Here is a 16,488-nt window from a genome sequence, read left to right on the forward strand (position 1 = left end):
TATATTGTTACTTTTTGAAGAGATGAGATTCTGCCCTCACAAAATTTGTCATCACACGGTCCTTACAAGTTACAACACTTGCACTGTGCATTTGGGAACATCTCTGTATTTGTATTTTTTTTTTCTAAATCCACATTTGTTCTTCAGAAAATTGGTCATACCCACCTCATTTGGGAACATCTCTATTTTTTTCCAAAGGTATTCCCAATGAAGGGCCAATTTAGTGAGATAAAGTAGTAAAATTTTATTTTCAAGCTTACAAATGCCACGTAAATGGCAGAACAATTTAACGTTTTATGTTGGAAACAAATAGACCATTCTTTTGACGCTTCTGTGAGCAATTAATTGTCAAGGCATTTGATTAATTGATTCTGGTAGGCGGGTCGGATCGGGTCATTGATCAGGTGGCAAGATGTTTTAACCCAAGAATCTCCCACGTGTGGCAAGATGCTTGGGTTTGGGAGTTGGGACCAAAAACGAACCTGATGTTTCCTACTCAATACTCATGTTAGACACCACTTTCTAAGCTAAGAGGAAAGCCTCAAAATACATTGGCACACGTGACACACCTGGACGGTTAACTTAATTGGGAATGCAAGTGGCCCTTATCTGATGGACGGTTCGGATTGGTCGTATCATCCGCCACATGGGAATAATAGGGCGGTAGGGCCAGTCAGTGAGTGCTATGTTATTTTGGTCGTCACTCGTCAAGGTATGAATGAAGTATTTACTTTATGAAAAGATCCACAATCCTACGAGAGGGAGTGTTTTTTCACTTTTTACAAATTAAAAAAAAAAAAAAATAGACTAACACCAACATAATTCAATCAATCCCTAAACTCAACTACTTGTTCTAATTATCAAAAAAATTCCCTTCCTGTTCCACCACTACCGTGCTCTATCACAGTTCATAGAAGACAGAACCATCAACCATGTTCGAGAAAAACGATAAAATCAGTTGACCTTTTAAAAAACTAGCTGTAGATCCAGGGTGTCCCAAGCCCAACCAGATGGCCACGCATAGGTTTCAACATCAGAGGTCAAGTTCCTAACAAAAACCCAACAAAACGCCAAAACCACCGCAGAAGATTATTGGTTCTAAATGGGCCAAGAAGTAGCCAACCCCAACAAGTGAAATGGGTCACCAAACCCAAACATACCATCCCTGTCCCTGAACACCCACAAACTTGGAATTTGCAATTGCAACAACTAAAAGTTGTTGTCATTTTGGAATCAGGACATGCTGCTGCAGATAATTTAGCAACTATGACCCAATTACATAGGCGGAGTAGTTTTGGGCACATTCAATAAGGTTCCTAAAGATGTTAAAAGATAATTTTAATATTACAGAAGAACAAGTAAAGAACTATAATGGATACATGATTAATATTGATTAAACCCTAGAAAAGAGCCCCATGTAAAGCCAACCCACATTACTCTCTTTCTCAGATTCAGAGAAAGAAACTGTGAAGCAGTTTCAAGAGCATTATGGCATACAAATGATTATTCTCATACATGGGTCAAACAAAATCAGTAAGGTGTGTGGTTGTAGTATCCACCTGGTCCCATACCAGTGGCAGGAGGCATTCCATACTGTGGCATCCCATATGGCATCATTGCAGGTGGACCTTGGGTGTAGAAACCAGTCCCATTGATCTTGGCCAAACTCACTTGGCCCTGCATCCCCTCCCTGGCATACTGCTGCCATAGCTGCTGTTCCTGAGTTAGTAAGTGCTGTTTCTTCTCGAGATCTGCCATCTGCACGTAAGCCGGTGGTGGAATACTTAGCGATGCCGCGAACGGGTCCTGCCCAACTGTCTGGACCGTCCCATCTGGAGCAGGAAGGGCCAGCACTGGCGTTGCACTCTTGCCTGGCCCCGGCATTGGCAATGCCACACTGCTTGCACTGCCTCCGGTCAATTGTGCAGTTCTCATGTGCTGTCTCACAGCCCCCTGATCATACATGCCGTTCAGGAGCAATGGGTCAAACCCCCCGCCCAATGTGGCTTTCTGCTTTGATAGGTTGCTTGCTGTTTCCACCAGAGCCAACTCCCAATCCGCCTTTCCAGCCTCGGCAGCAGGAGTCTGCCACGCTGAGGTTACTTCAGGCTGCCCAGATGCACCTCCATCAGATGGGAATGCCTCCCAAGAGTTATTGCCATTTCCATTAGGCCCTCCACAAAACAAAGCCAGCGCCAACCTGTTTGACTGATCTTCAGCAGAAGCACCATCATCCCTTAAATCCACCAAGTCCGCTGTTACCTGCTGTTGCTGTGGTTTGGGCTCTGGTTCAGGTGGTGGTGGTGCTGGAGTGCAATTTTCCGGCGCAGGGAGAGCCTTTATCTCATTCATATCCTGTTCCGGCTCTTGCGCTGGCGTTTTCTCCTCACGGGGTCTCTCAGGGCTCTTCGGCCTTCTTGCTCTGTCCCTCATGAACTCCTCCAATGTCTCCAAAAGCTTGTCGGTAATCCTCTGCACTTCGGGATACTCCGATGACCTTGCCACTCCTACGTCCTTACACCAATTATAAAACGCCACAAGCTCATCAATCTGCTTGGCTGCAGTAGCATATGCTTCAAAAGATTTCACACATTCAGGGTATTCCATGTCAAAGAATTTATCAAGCAACACAGCCAATATCTCGCATATATCCGCATAAAGCTGGAAACTTTCCTTGACAACAGGGTACAGCGCAACGAGCACCATTCTACTGTTCTTGGCCGTGCCGGTGGGTCGACAGGCCAAGAACCTATCGAGAAGCCGCTGCAGCTGATGCATCCTGCCCAAAACTCTTTCGGGCTTCATGTCCCTAAGCGGCGTCACTGGCTTCCTTTCCTCCCGTCCTTGTGATTCATTTAAATCCCCATAAGACCTAGACCGCCGTGGCGGTCCACCGTAGTTTCCATAACCAGGTTCATCTCTGAATTCTCCATACTCGTACTCATAAGACCGCGGTGGCGGCCTCCACCGGTCGTCTCTGTCCCCAAGCCTATCATCCCTGCCGTGGCCACTGCCACCACCTCGCTGTTTCCTCTCATGCATCATACACTCAAGTCGCTGATCAAGATAGAGCGCATAGGTCCGAACAAAGGCAGAGTGATCCCATGAATTCGAATGCGCCTCATCGCGAAAATCAGACATATTAAGAAGACGAGTTCCCCTGCGAGTCGCGTAAAGGATCTCCTGTTGAAACACCGGATCTCCCTCGTTTAACAGCCGGTGAACGAGAATCAATGCCTTGAGCGCCACAATCCAATCCCGTGTTTTACCTAGCCGCCTCGACACGGTAGCAACACAGGCATTGACGTACCCTCTCGAATACGAAGTCAGAGTCAAGATCTCTCTGATATACTTCTCGTCGGTAGGATCGTAATCGTGACTCGTCGCCTTCACGATCGCCACCTCCAAGTCCGGAGCGGTATTACCGGCGACCTTTGCCAATCCAATGCTGGTCTGGTCCTTAACGGCTCCGATCGCCTTTCTGATGCTTGGCGCCATGCCCACCACCTCCAAGAATTACTTCTGTACTCAAGCTTCTTAAAATCGAAATAGAAAATAGTCATAGACCATCAAATGGAAACTAGTCCACTAGTTCCGCCTATTTCTTTGAACTCTTTGAATCAGAACAAATATCAACCAATCTGAGTTAATTGACTGACCTCAAAAGCAGCGAGAAAGAACGAAGAGACCGACGACGAGCGCACAAGCAAATCAGAACAGGATCAGGTCACCGACAACGACTGCAGACAAGAGTGGTTACAACCTCAGTAGATCAATCATAGCAATTGCAGCGTTGTTTCGCGAGTGATAGATAACATAGCGGCGTGTGTGATTGATAACATTGGTGGTGCTCCGAAGCGGAAATGGAGCCAACACATAAAATAAAACTACAGAACTGGCTTTAACTTTTTAAGTGGAACACATAAAAATAAAATCCAGTGGATGTGTTTAAATCTGGAACATCAAGATTTCGGAGCATTCCGATTTCCGAAATCCGAATCAAAGTTAGCTAGCTTTAGCGAAAGTGTCGGGGGCGTGTCGGAAATCAGGTTTGTACTAACTAGTCCAAACCGGAACTACTCCGAGTCTCCGACATTTTGAAGAGAGAGAGAGTTTTAACTGGGATGCAGTCCGTGTTATTTTATTACCATACAACGCGTGCATTGCACGGGGAGATTAGAATATTAATCGTTTGCTATTTGTAGAATGTTTAAAAGAAGAAGGCGAGTTGAGGACTTTTGGAATTGGGGGGGACCTGTAATCCACTCGGAGCCTCGGACCACTCAGTCCACTCCTGCTATATAATATATTTTAAGGGTGGGAAAAGATCTAGAGCCCAGTCAAAGGACCGTAATACGGAACATCAGGGTGTTGTCGTATTTTCTGTAAAACTTGAGGAACTTTCAGCCGTCAGATCTACAGTGTGTTGATTGGATTTCACAGGCTCTACGGTCACTGCTTTGATTGATTTTCTTCATTAATGGTGGAGATGACAGGTGTACAGGTGAGCTGAAAGAGAATGGGAAGCAATTGCAGTCTGCAGAGCTGACATTGCTAGACCGAATTTATGGTAATAGACGTACGGACGCGTGATGGAACATAATTTGGTATACAGTCGAGTGTCGACTTTTTTGCGAACGCGAAAAACGAAGATCTCTGCCGGTGCCGATGCCAATGAGTTTGAGCGGTTGAGCCTTTGAGGCTTGAGTTGGATCATTGGATGAGGTTGAGAAGTCGACAGTAATCATCATCCCATTTTGATTCATTGGTCATGGAGGATAGTGGTGAAATCGCCCGTAGACCGTAGTAGACCTGGAGTTCGGATCGGGTCGGGTCTACGTCGGGCTCACGGATGTTCGGGTCGTTTGGATCGAGTCCGCTTTTCGGGTTGGACCAGTAAAGGGTGGCCCCTAACCTTAAGTATTCAAGTTAAAATTGATCCACGCGTCAATGTCTCAATCATCTGGGTCAGCTAGTATTTGACCAAGTCAGTATTTTTTTGCCAAAAAAGATGGATTTAACAGTCTAGTTCAAATGGGTTGATGGTTTAACTGTCCAAATGAACGTCTGTTTGAAGGTCACCCTACGAGCTACGACTTAACCTAACCCAGATCAACACCAGCCTTCTTTCAACTTCGGGTAACTAGAGAGGGGACCCTTGATCCATTTAGAAAGGACTAACAGAAGGATACGTTCTACACACATATTTCTAATGTGAAAATACAAATATTGTTAAAGATTATTATTTTTTATAATCTTAATGTACAAAGATTATTACAACTTCAAAGAATAATTGATTACATGATAATTATTATAATCCATAATTATTTATACTATACAACAAAAATAACAAAATGTAGAAAGTGGATAATCACTTTTGTTAAATTAAAAAAATAATAATAATAATAATAATAATGTTATAATAAAGTAAAAATAAAATGCAACAATGGGTTGGGCAAGCACTATTTGTCTTTTTACTTTTTACTTTTTGCAACTACAAAGGCAAAAATGGTGTCAGTTGACATTAAATAAGAATGACAATATACACAATGAAAGATAAGGTACTATAGGTATATTATCTTAGTATGTGTTGGAGGTTGAGGCTTAGTTTTTTAATGAAAAAGTTTAGATAGTGGTGGAAATGACACAAAAAAAAAGGTTTCATACTTAGAAGCAATATAGTAACGATTACACAAACAAAATAAAAATGTTGTTTATATGGGGAATTAGCAATATTATAGCGACGATTACCCATTGTCACCCTCTTTCTCTGGGAAATTAGCAAAATGTTATTTCTTTTCTTACAACCATTTAGATCAAAAGTTGACAATATGTATAAAAATAAAAATCAATAACAATAACAATAATAAAAAATTTTACCAAAATCTAAAATATCACAAAGGGTATTGACAAAATAATAATTTGTCAACTTGTTCATAGTCCTAAATATTGGGCTCAAGGAGAAAGAGAAAGTAATTTAGTAAAACAAATAGATAACAATTCATTTGATTTAATAAATAAATGAATGAATAAATAAAACTTTATTGTGATAGGACAGGTACAAAATAAATAAATAAATTATTTATTTATTTTAAAAAAATAATAAATATTGATACAAGCTATCCTAAACCAAACTTAACAAAATAAATTATTTTGTTAAATAAATAAATTATTTAATTTAACAAAATAAATAAATAAATGAAGTTTATTTATTATTGTGACAAGATTGATACAAGCTATCCTAAACCAAACTTAACCTATTGATAGCTCTAAATGTTGGGCTCTGGTTTAGCTAGTAATAACAATTTATTAGCAAATTATTTCTAAATAAATTAAGTAAATAATTTTTTATAGAAAAACAATTTATTTAATTTAATAAAATGAATAAATAAAAGTTTATTGGAACAAGACTGGTATAGGCTATCCCAAACCAGACTTGACCCACTAACAATCCTAAATATTGGATTTGAGGGGGAGAGAGAGAGAGAGAGAGAATTGAGACGAAAAGAATAAAGTAAGAGAGAAGAAATAAATGATTTACATTGTTTTATTTCATATAGTGAAATGAGCGTAAATAGTGATTATTTTTAAATAAATAAATAATTTAGTAAATTAAATAAATACAATTTTATAGATAATAATTTATTTAATTTAATAAATGGAGAAGGAGGTATTGGGGGAGGCAACCCGGCAGAGCAAGAGGCAACAGTCTATAACAAAAAATCCTTTTATTTTAATAGTAAAAAAGTTAGAACTGAAAATCCAATTTTGTTTTCAAAAAAAGCTGGGAGGGCTTTGGAAAAACAAGGAGGAACTTTATTGTCGTTTGGAAAAATTTTAGCATGCAGAAATTGGCGATCCTTCAAAAGGAAAAAAAAATTAAAAATAAAATAAAAAGGGTTGAGTTTCAATAATGGAGGAATACTATTTAAAATGGGTCTTTTTTATAATAGCCTAAGGCCGAGTGGGTTTCCTTGGGGTCTACTGTTGAAAGAACTAGAAAAGCATAGGGAGAAAAGGGTGGAAGTTTCAGAAATGTGTAAAGGGTATTGAGTCTATCAATTGAAAAAGGTGAGGGAGGCTGCCTAGAATTAGCCCCCAAAGTAGTCATGTTAATTTTGAGTTGGAACTGCCAGGGGTTAGGCTCTCCCTTGACAGTTCGGAGTCTCAAGAGAGCCTGCATGAAAACTAAGCCAAATATAATCTTCTTAATGGAAACAAAATGCTTAGTAGCTCAATGTAGGAAAAAACTGCCAGGGTTTAATGATTGGGAGTGCTGGGGGTGGATGCAGAGGGTCTAGCAGGGGGAATGATAATCCTATGGGAAAATGAGGTTAAATTACAAATCAAGCAGGCATGTGCAAGAATAATTACAGCAGATGTGGAAGATGAAGCCGAGGGAAGGTGGAGAATATCTTTTGTCTATGGGGAACCAAATAAGCAAAAAAAAAGATAACGTTAGGAACCTATGGGAAAGACTGGCTCAATTGTGTGATGGTCCTTGGGTCAACGTAGGAGACATGAATTTGGTCTTCAATAAAGAAGATAAGGAAGGGAGAAATAAAATATCAGAAAGTCATTTGAGAAGGAATAGGGAGCTGCTGAGAACTTTAGGCTGCAAAATCATCCAAAGCCATGGTCCAAGATTCACTTGGAATAACAGAAGAGAGGGGTCAGAAAATGTGAGAGAGAGGATTGATCTAGCTATGGTAAATGGTGAGTGGTTGGATTTGTCTCAGGAGGCTAGGCTCCAACACTTACCAACTGGGGGGGTAAGATCATATACCAATTATGCTAGACACTAACCCAGTTTAGTGTAGAAGGAACAAACCTTTCGGATTTGAAAATATTTGGGCGATCCAAGAGGACTGCCCAAGATTAGTAACAAAGGTTTGGTCCTAGATCAGCAATAGTAGTGGCCAAAAGGAAGTAGTGGAAAAAAACAACAAATTAAGAACTAACCTAAGGAAGTGGAACAGGGCAGTATTTGGGAAAGTGTAGAAAAGAATTAAGTCCATTCAAGTCGAGTTAAAAAAGGAGCAAAATGCCCCAAGCAGTTCCTATACTTCGTCAAGAGTCGGTCAGCTTGAGAAGGATTTGGATGAGGAATTGAAAAGAGAAGAAATGTTTTGGGCTCAAAAATCTAGGCAGAATTGGCTAAACCTTGGAGATAAGAATACAAAATTTTTCCACCATTCAACTTTAAGGAGAAGAGCTAGAAATAGGATAGCGGCTTTGAAGGATGAAGGGAATAATTGGATATATCAGGCTAGGACCAAATTAGAGATCATCTAGTGGGGAATTTTGTGAAGATTTTCGAATCTGTCAACCCAAATGCAGAGGAGCAACTTCTTAATGTTAATACCAAACCTAGTAAGTGATGAAGACAACCAATGGATGCAAAGAGAGATAGAAGAGGAGGAAATAGTGGAGGATTTGATCCAAATGAACCCTCACAAAGCTCTTGGGCCGGATGATTTTCCAAACTCTTTTTATCAATAGTTCTGGAAGGAGGTAGGACCCACCTTTACAAAAGTAGTCAAAGATTTCTTTCAGAAAGGAGAACTTCACAAAGAGATAAATAAAACGACCATTGTGTTAATCCCTAAGTGTAGGTCTCCAGAAACGATCATTGTGTTAATCCATAAGTCTTTGCAACACACTGTATAAAACAATAGCTAAGATAATATAAACAGACTTAAGCCATTTCTACCAAATATTATAAGCCAAAATCAAAATGCTTTTGTCCCGGGTAGATCCATTCTGGATAATGTGCTAATCTCCCATGAACTCATCCACTTTATGAAAATTACCAAAAAAAGAAGAACTTCATGGTTCTAAAGTTGGATACGAATAAGGCTTATGATAAGGTAGAATGGCCTTTTCCGAAGACAGTGATGCAAAGGATGGGATTTGGTCAAATCTTTATTGGGTGGGTTGTGTAGTGTGTCTCTTAAGTCTCCTACCAGCTGATTATTAATGGCAACTTGAGTCAGACTTTCTATCCAGCCAGGGGTCTTAGGCAAGGAGATCCTCTATCCCCGTATTTATTCCTCTTAGTCTCTGAAGTGTTATCTTTGGCTATTCATAATGCTCATTCTCTTCGTAGACTTTCAGAAGTTAAAATTAACAGAAATTGTCCTGCCATCACACATCCATTCTTTGCAGATGATTCCTATGTTTTCACAGAAGCAAACATTGAGTAAGGAGGTCTGATCCTGGAAATCCTCCACCAATATGGCCAAGCTTCAGGACAACAGGTGAATCTCTCTAAATCTGAAATTTTTTTAGTCCCAAAATGCATCATAGATTCCAAAAAATGATATTCAGGGTGATGGGGGTTAAAAAGGTTGTTTCTCCTTCAAACTACCTAGGTTTACCTAAAAGTCAAAAAAACGGTGCTTTAATTATAATTGTGAAAGATTGGAGACCAAATCAAAGAGTTGGAAGGCCAAATTTTCTTTCTCCTACAGGTAAGGAAGTGCTGATTAAAGCAGTGCTAATGGCAGTCCCAGCTTATACAATATCAGCCTTCCTCATTCCTATAGGAATTTGTGAAAAAATTAGGAGAATTCAAAGACAATTCTTGTGGGGGGAGAGTAGCATGCAAAAAAAGGTCAACTGGGTGAGCTGGAGCAATATCTGTAAAAGCAAATTCTCAAGAGGGCTGGGTTTCAAAGACCCTCATCTTTTTAACTTAGCTCATCTGTCTAAGCTTGCCTGGAGGGTGTGTACTAATAAGGATAGTCTATGGTGCAAACTTATAATGGGAAGATACTTAGGGGACAATAATTTTTGGAGCTTTAAAGCTCCCAAATTCTGCTCTTGGGGATTTAGAAGCTTATTGGTAGGGAGAGAAGTGCTAAGGGAAAGGGTTTCCTGGAGTGTGGCCACTGGAGAGGATCTGTCACTGTGGGAGGACGCATGGATAAATGAGCTTCCTCATTACAAACCAATGGGTCCTCAACCCAAAGATAGTGAGAAGTTTAAAGTAGCTGACTTGCTAAATTCATAAATCTCGGACTGGGATTATAGAAAATTAAATGATTTGTTTGACCCTTATACCATTGGAATGATAAGAAAATTTGAAAGACCTAGAAGGGGAGGGAAGGATATTTTAATGTGGAAGCCAGATCCAAAAGGTAAGTTCTCAATAAAATCAATTTATCAGTGTTTAGCCAACAAGGAACAACCATCTTCTCAAAGATTAACCCAAAGCCCCTCTAGAAACAAGCCATGGAAGAAAATATGGGCCCTTAAAATCCCCTAGAAGATAAAACACTTCTTATGGAATGTTGCCATAATAGTATAGCAGTAAAACAAGTTCTAGTGAGGAGGCAGATATGAACTGAAGACCTTTGTCCAATTTGTGGCAAAGAGCCTGAATCTGTTATGCATGTCCTGTTTATGTGTGATCATGCTATATTGTGTGGGAAAAGATGCTCTGGAACTATCTGCTATTGTGCTATGGAATATTTGGAAAGCTAGAAATGGCTTCATTTTTGAGTCTGTATCCCCGAGCCCTTTTAATGCTCTTAGAGTTGTTCGTAGGTTGAGGATGGAAGTGAAGAGAGCTTCCTCTCCAAAATCAATCGACTGTTCTCTGCATAAAAAGTTGGTGGACAAGCCTTTCTTGCAAAGATGGCTGGTGTGTGAGGGGTGTATTGCTATGACTGATGGAAGCTTTGGAGCAGGCTGTAGTGCTTTTGGTTTTTGTGTTTCTGTTAACAAAAAACACTTATTTTTTTGCTAAATGTGGACCTTGTAAAGTGTTGTCTGCTCTCTATGCAGAGGCCACAACAGTTCAAGAGTGTGTTTTGTTCCTTTATGGTTTGGGCCTAAGCTCTATTAATATTTTTCTGTGACTCCTCTACTCTTGTGTCTGTGGTTACCAGGAGATCTTTTAATTATGAGCTTGTTATCTGGTCGATCCTTCACAGCCTATTTGCTTTATTTGACTTCTCTTTGAAGGTAATTTTGGCAAAGAGGGCTTCCATTGGAGCAGCACATAGGCTGGCTGCCATAGGAAAGAATGGTTCTCAGGAGTTCTGGAAGCATCCCCCGCCTTGGATGCTCCCGCCTTTTAGTGTTGAAGATGTGGCTCAGATGCTTGACTTTGCGGAGAGGACCTCTGATCCTCCTTAGTTTTCTGTGGTTTTGTGTTCTGTGTTCTTTGTTCTTTTCTTTTCTTTCTGTTGTTGTGTTGTTTGTTTTCTACCAAAAAAAAGAAAAAGAGAAAAACTCAATTACTATCAAGAATCAATTACCATATTTTTCCTTATTTTTTATTAATAAATTTAAATTTAAATATAGAGGGGTAATTTTATCAGAGAAGTACGGGTACATCTGATGTAGAATTCTGAATTCCAGCCCACCCTACTATTAACCCTCTCCCCCCTATAAACCACATCCTGCCTATGAATTTGGCATCAATTCATGGTCAAGATGCATTCCCCTTGTACTATGGGGTTATAAAATTTTGATATGGGCTGATTGGTCATTCTCCCAAATTTTATCCTTAGGAAATTCCATAAATATACTTGAGGTAATTTGTGCTTTAAAGTAGTATAAATGTATTTACACTATAGATATTTATATTTTTTTTCTTTTCAAAGGATCCTTAATAATTATTTAGTTAAAAAAGTCAATCAAGATCGCGTGGCCTAATGGACAAGGCGCTCGCCTCCGGAGCGGGAGATTGTGGGTTCGAGTCCCACCGTGATCGCGTTTTGTTTGTCACCCTTTCACCGCCAATGCCAAATCAGCGAGAGAAAATAAAAAAATACAGCATTTTCGCAGCAAGGATGAGACCCAAGCCGAGAGAGAGAGAGATCCTAAACGCATCCCACAGAATTTTTTTTTACTCCTTCGATTGAAAATGGAAGCTGAACTTTTTTGCTTTTCTGTTCTATTTCCACCGTTCGTCGCTCACCGGTTTGTATATTCATTCATGGTAGCTAGTAAGGCGCTAGATAGCCCCAGCCTAGAGGCCACTGTTGTTACATGGATTGCTGACACCAATGATGGTCCACTACAAGTTTCAAATGGAGCGTAGCCCAGCAGAAATGTATCCCCATGACTGTGTGTGGTCTCTGGTCTTCACGTTTGCCGTGAGTGTTTTTTTTTTTACTATCTATGGCTCTGTTGGAGCCACCTGCTTTCTCTCTGCTATTGAAAATTTCGACTACTTTCTTGTCCTGTTTTTTGTTTGTTAACCACATTCACAATAGAAGTATAGAACAGAGATTATCAAGAAATTGTGTTGAGACACAAGTAGGAAGAAGAAATTGATATGTGGAAGAGAGATATCTGCATTACATCTCTCCTAAGTCGTAACGGGTCAAGAAACTCTATTCTAAGAGCTATATCAAATCAAAACACTAGTATTATAGTGCTAGAGCTCTCTCAGTGGATAACCCAAAAGCTCAGACATCAAATTTTCAAAATGTACAGGGGTAGTAGGAACTATGGAGGCCGTCTTAAATCTTATTTTCCACTTCTTATTTCAATAATCTTTATCTATCATTTATTTAATTGACAAAGAAAAAAAATATTCTTTCAAGAACCAAACACCTATCCTCTCTCTCTCTCTCTCTCTCTCAACCAAAATTCAACATAGACAAATGATTGCAAGTGAACAACATAATTTATTAGCGTCTGTTGCATCGTTGCCGTTATGCTGTAATTTGCAATAAAAACTATTTGCTCCATTAATTCCACTTCCTTTACCTTGAATAAGCCATAAGGTATGGCATGGTTTTCTCAATTGAAACTTAACGAATCTTATAAATCATAATTGGATACGTTGGTATCGATCCGCGAATCTGTAATCTCTAGAGGTGGGAAAAAGGCAAACATTGATGTGCTAAATCTGATTGAGCTGTTGATTAAGGCTCAATCAAAATTGATTGAATGCAGTTGCTATTTTTTTATCATGTTTCTTATGTTCCTCCCTCAAATGTAGAATTATATATGTAGATCAACCCCATTCCAATATATTGTGTGTTTTGTTGGTATTGCGCATACTCCTATAATTGATCAACAATTCCATTAATCCCTATAAATTAAATCAATACAACTGACCCACCAACTCTGCTCGCCGGTCTTCGTCCTGATTGGAATCACTCAGCCAACTTTTTTTTCTTTTATTTTCCTCAGATTCTTCGATTATAATCGTGAAAATGTCAAAGTCCAAATTCCCTTTCTATAGTTCTTTTTATTTCTGTGTTCATAGTTCTCTTAATTTCTGTGTTCTTGCTGCTGCAGTTGTAGTTTATCTCGAGACTACAGGCAAGCAAAGGGTGGTCCAGAAGTTGAAATCAAGAGAACCCAGATAAGAAATAAAGCCCGAATCCCATGCATGAGAACCCAGATAAGAAATCAAGACCCAATCCCATGCATGTGGGAATCAAGACTGTCCAATTAGAATTTGGATCTAGCTTATGCTAGCCAATTAGACCAACTTTCTATTTGGAGCAGCTGAAGGTTTAAACTGGAATGCATACATGTCAGAATGTGCAGCAGGTGGAAGATGAAGAATTTGTTTTTAAATTCAAAACACTACAACTGAACATCGTCCCATTATAACTCTGAAAATTTTCACTGCACTGCATTCCTTGCTTCCAGACTTGCCTGAGAAACATGAAATTCCAGACAACTCACAACCTACTCAGGAGTCGGTATGTACATGTTAACATGTTAGCCTGTACTGCAGAGGTCTGAAACATCAGAGCAGGCACCCAAAGACACCAAAACACCTTCAGTCGGCATGTACAGACACTCATGTCGCTCCAAATTCGGACAACAGTGACTCCCTTATCACTCGAATCATGTCTGTCAGTGATACAACTCCTGTAAGCAAACCCTGTTGGTCTACAACCCACACTCGGTGCACATGTGCACCAACAACCTTGTCAATGACTTCAGAAAGGCTTGAATTGGCGTAGCAAGTTACCAGTTCTCTTGCTGAATGGCCTAAATCACCCGCAAGATTACTGGGGGCTATTGATATATGCTCTATGAACTCTATAACACCAATAGACAGCCATGACTGCAGTAAAGCAATTGGGCATCCCCTCAGATCGCTTGCAGAGAACGTTCCTATGAGTTTCCTACCTTTTCCCTGCAATACAGTTATACAGGCAAATGGCAAGTCAGTGCTGGAGAAGTAGAACACGTGAAGCAGAACTTAATTCTATGAGTTGTAAAATCACCTAGGATAGTGAAGCAATGTTCAACCAATATCAATGTGGTTATCTAGGTAGTTTCTTTCTTTTTCTCCTTTATTTGGTGTATCAGTTGTGACAGAACCCATGACTTCAGTGTTGTCACCATGGGCACTTTGATTAAACTTGAATACGATGAAAGATTGAAGAAGAAAATGTATAATTGAGCTACTCCAACGGTACATACTATTAACCAACTTCCACAGACAGAACCAAAGTTTCTGTAATATATATGATATAGAATTTCCATTTCAAATGCAGATTGAATAGACTAAATGAATAAAATCCAAGCCTAATCCAGAAAGAAAAAGAATCACTTAGTATAAGAAGCAGCTTGAGAACACATACATCGATAAGCTGGGTGTGATCTTCTTCAGTAGCATCTGATGCTTCAACAATTGGAACAGCACTAAGGGAGGCAGTCCTCATGCATTTAATAGCTTCTATGACTTTTGCCCGGTTGGTTACAGCAAAAACATTTTCAGCAATGACCTTCAATTCCCCAACACTGGGTGATAAGATATTTCCCATCTCAGAGCTGTGCATCCTCAAAAAACTCAAGACATCCATTTGGGTGAGCATCCGATAGCTACATGCTGATTCTTTCAGCTCTGCTCCGGAAATGTTCTCCGAATGACCCTCCACTGGAACCAAAGCACGGTGGATACCTTTGCTCAGCACTTCCATACAATCTATAATGCTGCATTTCAGGAAAAAGAAGAATAAAACACAGGGTGATCCAACATTCATCGAAGGAGGTTGGCATAAGTGTCCACGGAATTAGTTGGGTAGTACACGAATAATGCGTTTTCTACTTTCAAAGAGGATCAGAGATGTCTAAGTAGTCATGAAATTTTAGACAACTAACTTTGTTGAACAATAAACAGCACTCCTGAAGTGAGATATTTTTTTCTCTTCTACAAATTTCCCCAAAATGTCTAATATCCGAAAGTGGTGTTTGGTTTCAGGAATCAAATATGCAGGCAGGTTCTCTGTGTTACCACTCTTTCTTCGAAGAACAAAATAACCCAGGATCAGAGGAATCTAGTATTTGGGTTGCAATAAGGATCATGAGAAACATATACATGAACATGAATATGAAAAGTATGGATTAAGGAGGGAAATGGAGATAAAGAAAGAAAGAACCTGCCTGGTGTTGGGGTTGAGAGTCCATAGACTGAGACCTTCTATACAGTGGCCGATGATGGAAGAGACGGGGACCGACATGCGCTTATCCAAGTCGGCGCCGTCACCGTTCTCAGCGATGTGGGCCAGGATGTCGAACACGGTGACCATGCCGATGTAGTGCTTGCGTGGAGCACCGGTTTGCTTGTCGGACTCGAGGATCATGGAGCCACCGGCGCCGATCCATTGGCCAGGGGGCGCAGCGACGGGGACAGCCACCACATGGTTGGCAATCAAGGCGTTCATGGTGTGGGTGAGGGAAGCCGTGTAGGGGACCTCGACGAGCCTCCTTTTCTCGACCATGAGATCCTTCACCTTCTTCTCCCTCCACCACCATTGACCATGACCACCTTCGACAGACTGTTGGTGTTGGGTGTTGTTCTTCAACTCCATCGCTGCTTGCATTGTCGCTGCTGGCTGACACTAATAAATATAAGTCTAGAGGCTTAGAGAGCTTAGACACAGAGTCCCCCACCCACATTTATACTAATTTTGGAGGAGGTTATGACGTTATGTAATGGAGCGTGTACGTGTCGAAGCAAAGCAACATGGCAGAGTCGTAGTTCTGCCACCTCACGATTAAGCTTAAAAGACGGGACAATTCGGTGTGCTACACATCACAGTCCCATGACCGTCGACTCTAGCCGTCTGATTGGGTGGGCCCAATTTTAAGTGAACAACAAACAAGGCACAAGCTCAACTCAATACCCCGAGTATGATTAAGGGATTGTTTATGTTGTCATTTGTGCGGGAAGCGGTTGTAGGGGCCCAGTTGTGATTTGGGCTTCTATCTGTTTAGGAAAACATAATAAGTAAAAGAGAAAGGTATGTCTAGTTGATATACGAGAACCCACTATAATACTATAATTCTGATGGTTAAGCGTGGGACGATGGAGAGTTGTTGTCACTGGCAGCTTTTCTTGTCCAGACAGGCGAGGGTCGTGGCAATTTTGGAGTTGATTTCTTTGGCATTACTCCCACGTCCCAAAAGCCCAGAAATCAAAGACAAAAACAAAAGCCCATATGACTATATGATCACTACTCAACTCAGTACTCACAAATCTAAAATCCTTTGGAA

The 16,488-nt window shown here is 40.3% G+C and overlaps 1 protein-coding gene, 1 non-coding gene and 1 pseudogene across 4 annotated transcripts; 1 reads left to right on the forward strand and 2 right to left on the reverse strand.

Annotated features, from left to right (window-relative positions):
- Positions 1–1,323: 1,323 nt before the first annotated feature.
- Positions 1,324–3,876, reverse strand: LOC104592474 (putative clathrin assembly protein At4g32285 pseudogene; annotated as a pseudogene). Its single transcript, XR_016079886.1, has 2 exons — positions 3,660–3,876; positions 1,324–3,536 (listed from the first exon to the last, which is right to left on the reverse strand). The product of XR_016079886.1 is annotated as a putative clathrin assembly protein At4g32285 pseudogene (transcript).
- Positions 3,877–11,652: 7,776 nt separating this feature from the next.
- TRNAR-CCG (transfer RNA arginine (anticodon CCG)) lies at positions 11,653–11,725 on the forward strand. Its single transcript has one exon. It is a non-coding gene; the product is annotated as a tRNA-Arg (tRNA).
- A 1,800-nt stretch (positions 11,726–13,525) lies between these two features.
- On the reverse strand, positions 13,526–15,876 carry CBSX4 (Cystathionine beta-synthase (CBS) family protein). Of its 2 annotated transcripts, XM_088893196.1 has the most exons (4): positions 15,376–15,876; positions 14,574–14,925; positions 14,214–14,446; positions 13,984–14,122 (listed from the first exon to the last, which is right to left on the reverse strand). In XM_088893196.1, the coding sequence occupies exons 1-3, from the start codon at positions 15,813–15,815 to the stop codon at positions 14,234–14,236; spliced, it is 1,005 nt and encodes a 334-aa protein (XP_088749322.1). In that variant the 5' UTR covers positions 15,816–15,876; the 3' UTR covers positions 13,984–14,122; positions 14,214–14,233. The 2 variants fall into 2 exon arrangements, with proteins under 2 accessions (XP_010250162.1, XP_088749322.1); XM_010251860.3 differs by lacking the exon at positions 14,214–14,446 and having other exon boundaries at positions 13,526–14,122; positions 15,376–15,875.
- Positions 15,877–16,488: the final 612 nt, after the last annotated feature.

This window comes from Nelumbo nucifera, chromosome 8 (assembly GCF_055504915.1).
Source record: "Nelumbo nucifera cultivar China Antique chromosome 8, China Antique-T2T, whole genome shotgun sequence".
In the NCBI taxonomy this organism is placed as follows: Eukaryota; Viridiplantae; Streptophyta; class Magnoliopsida; order Proteales; family Nelumbonaceae; genus Nelumbo; species Nelumbo nucifera.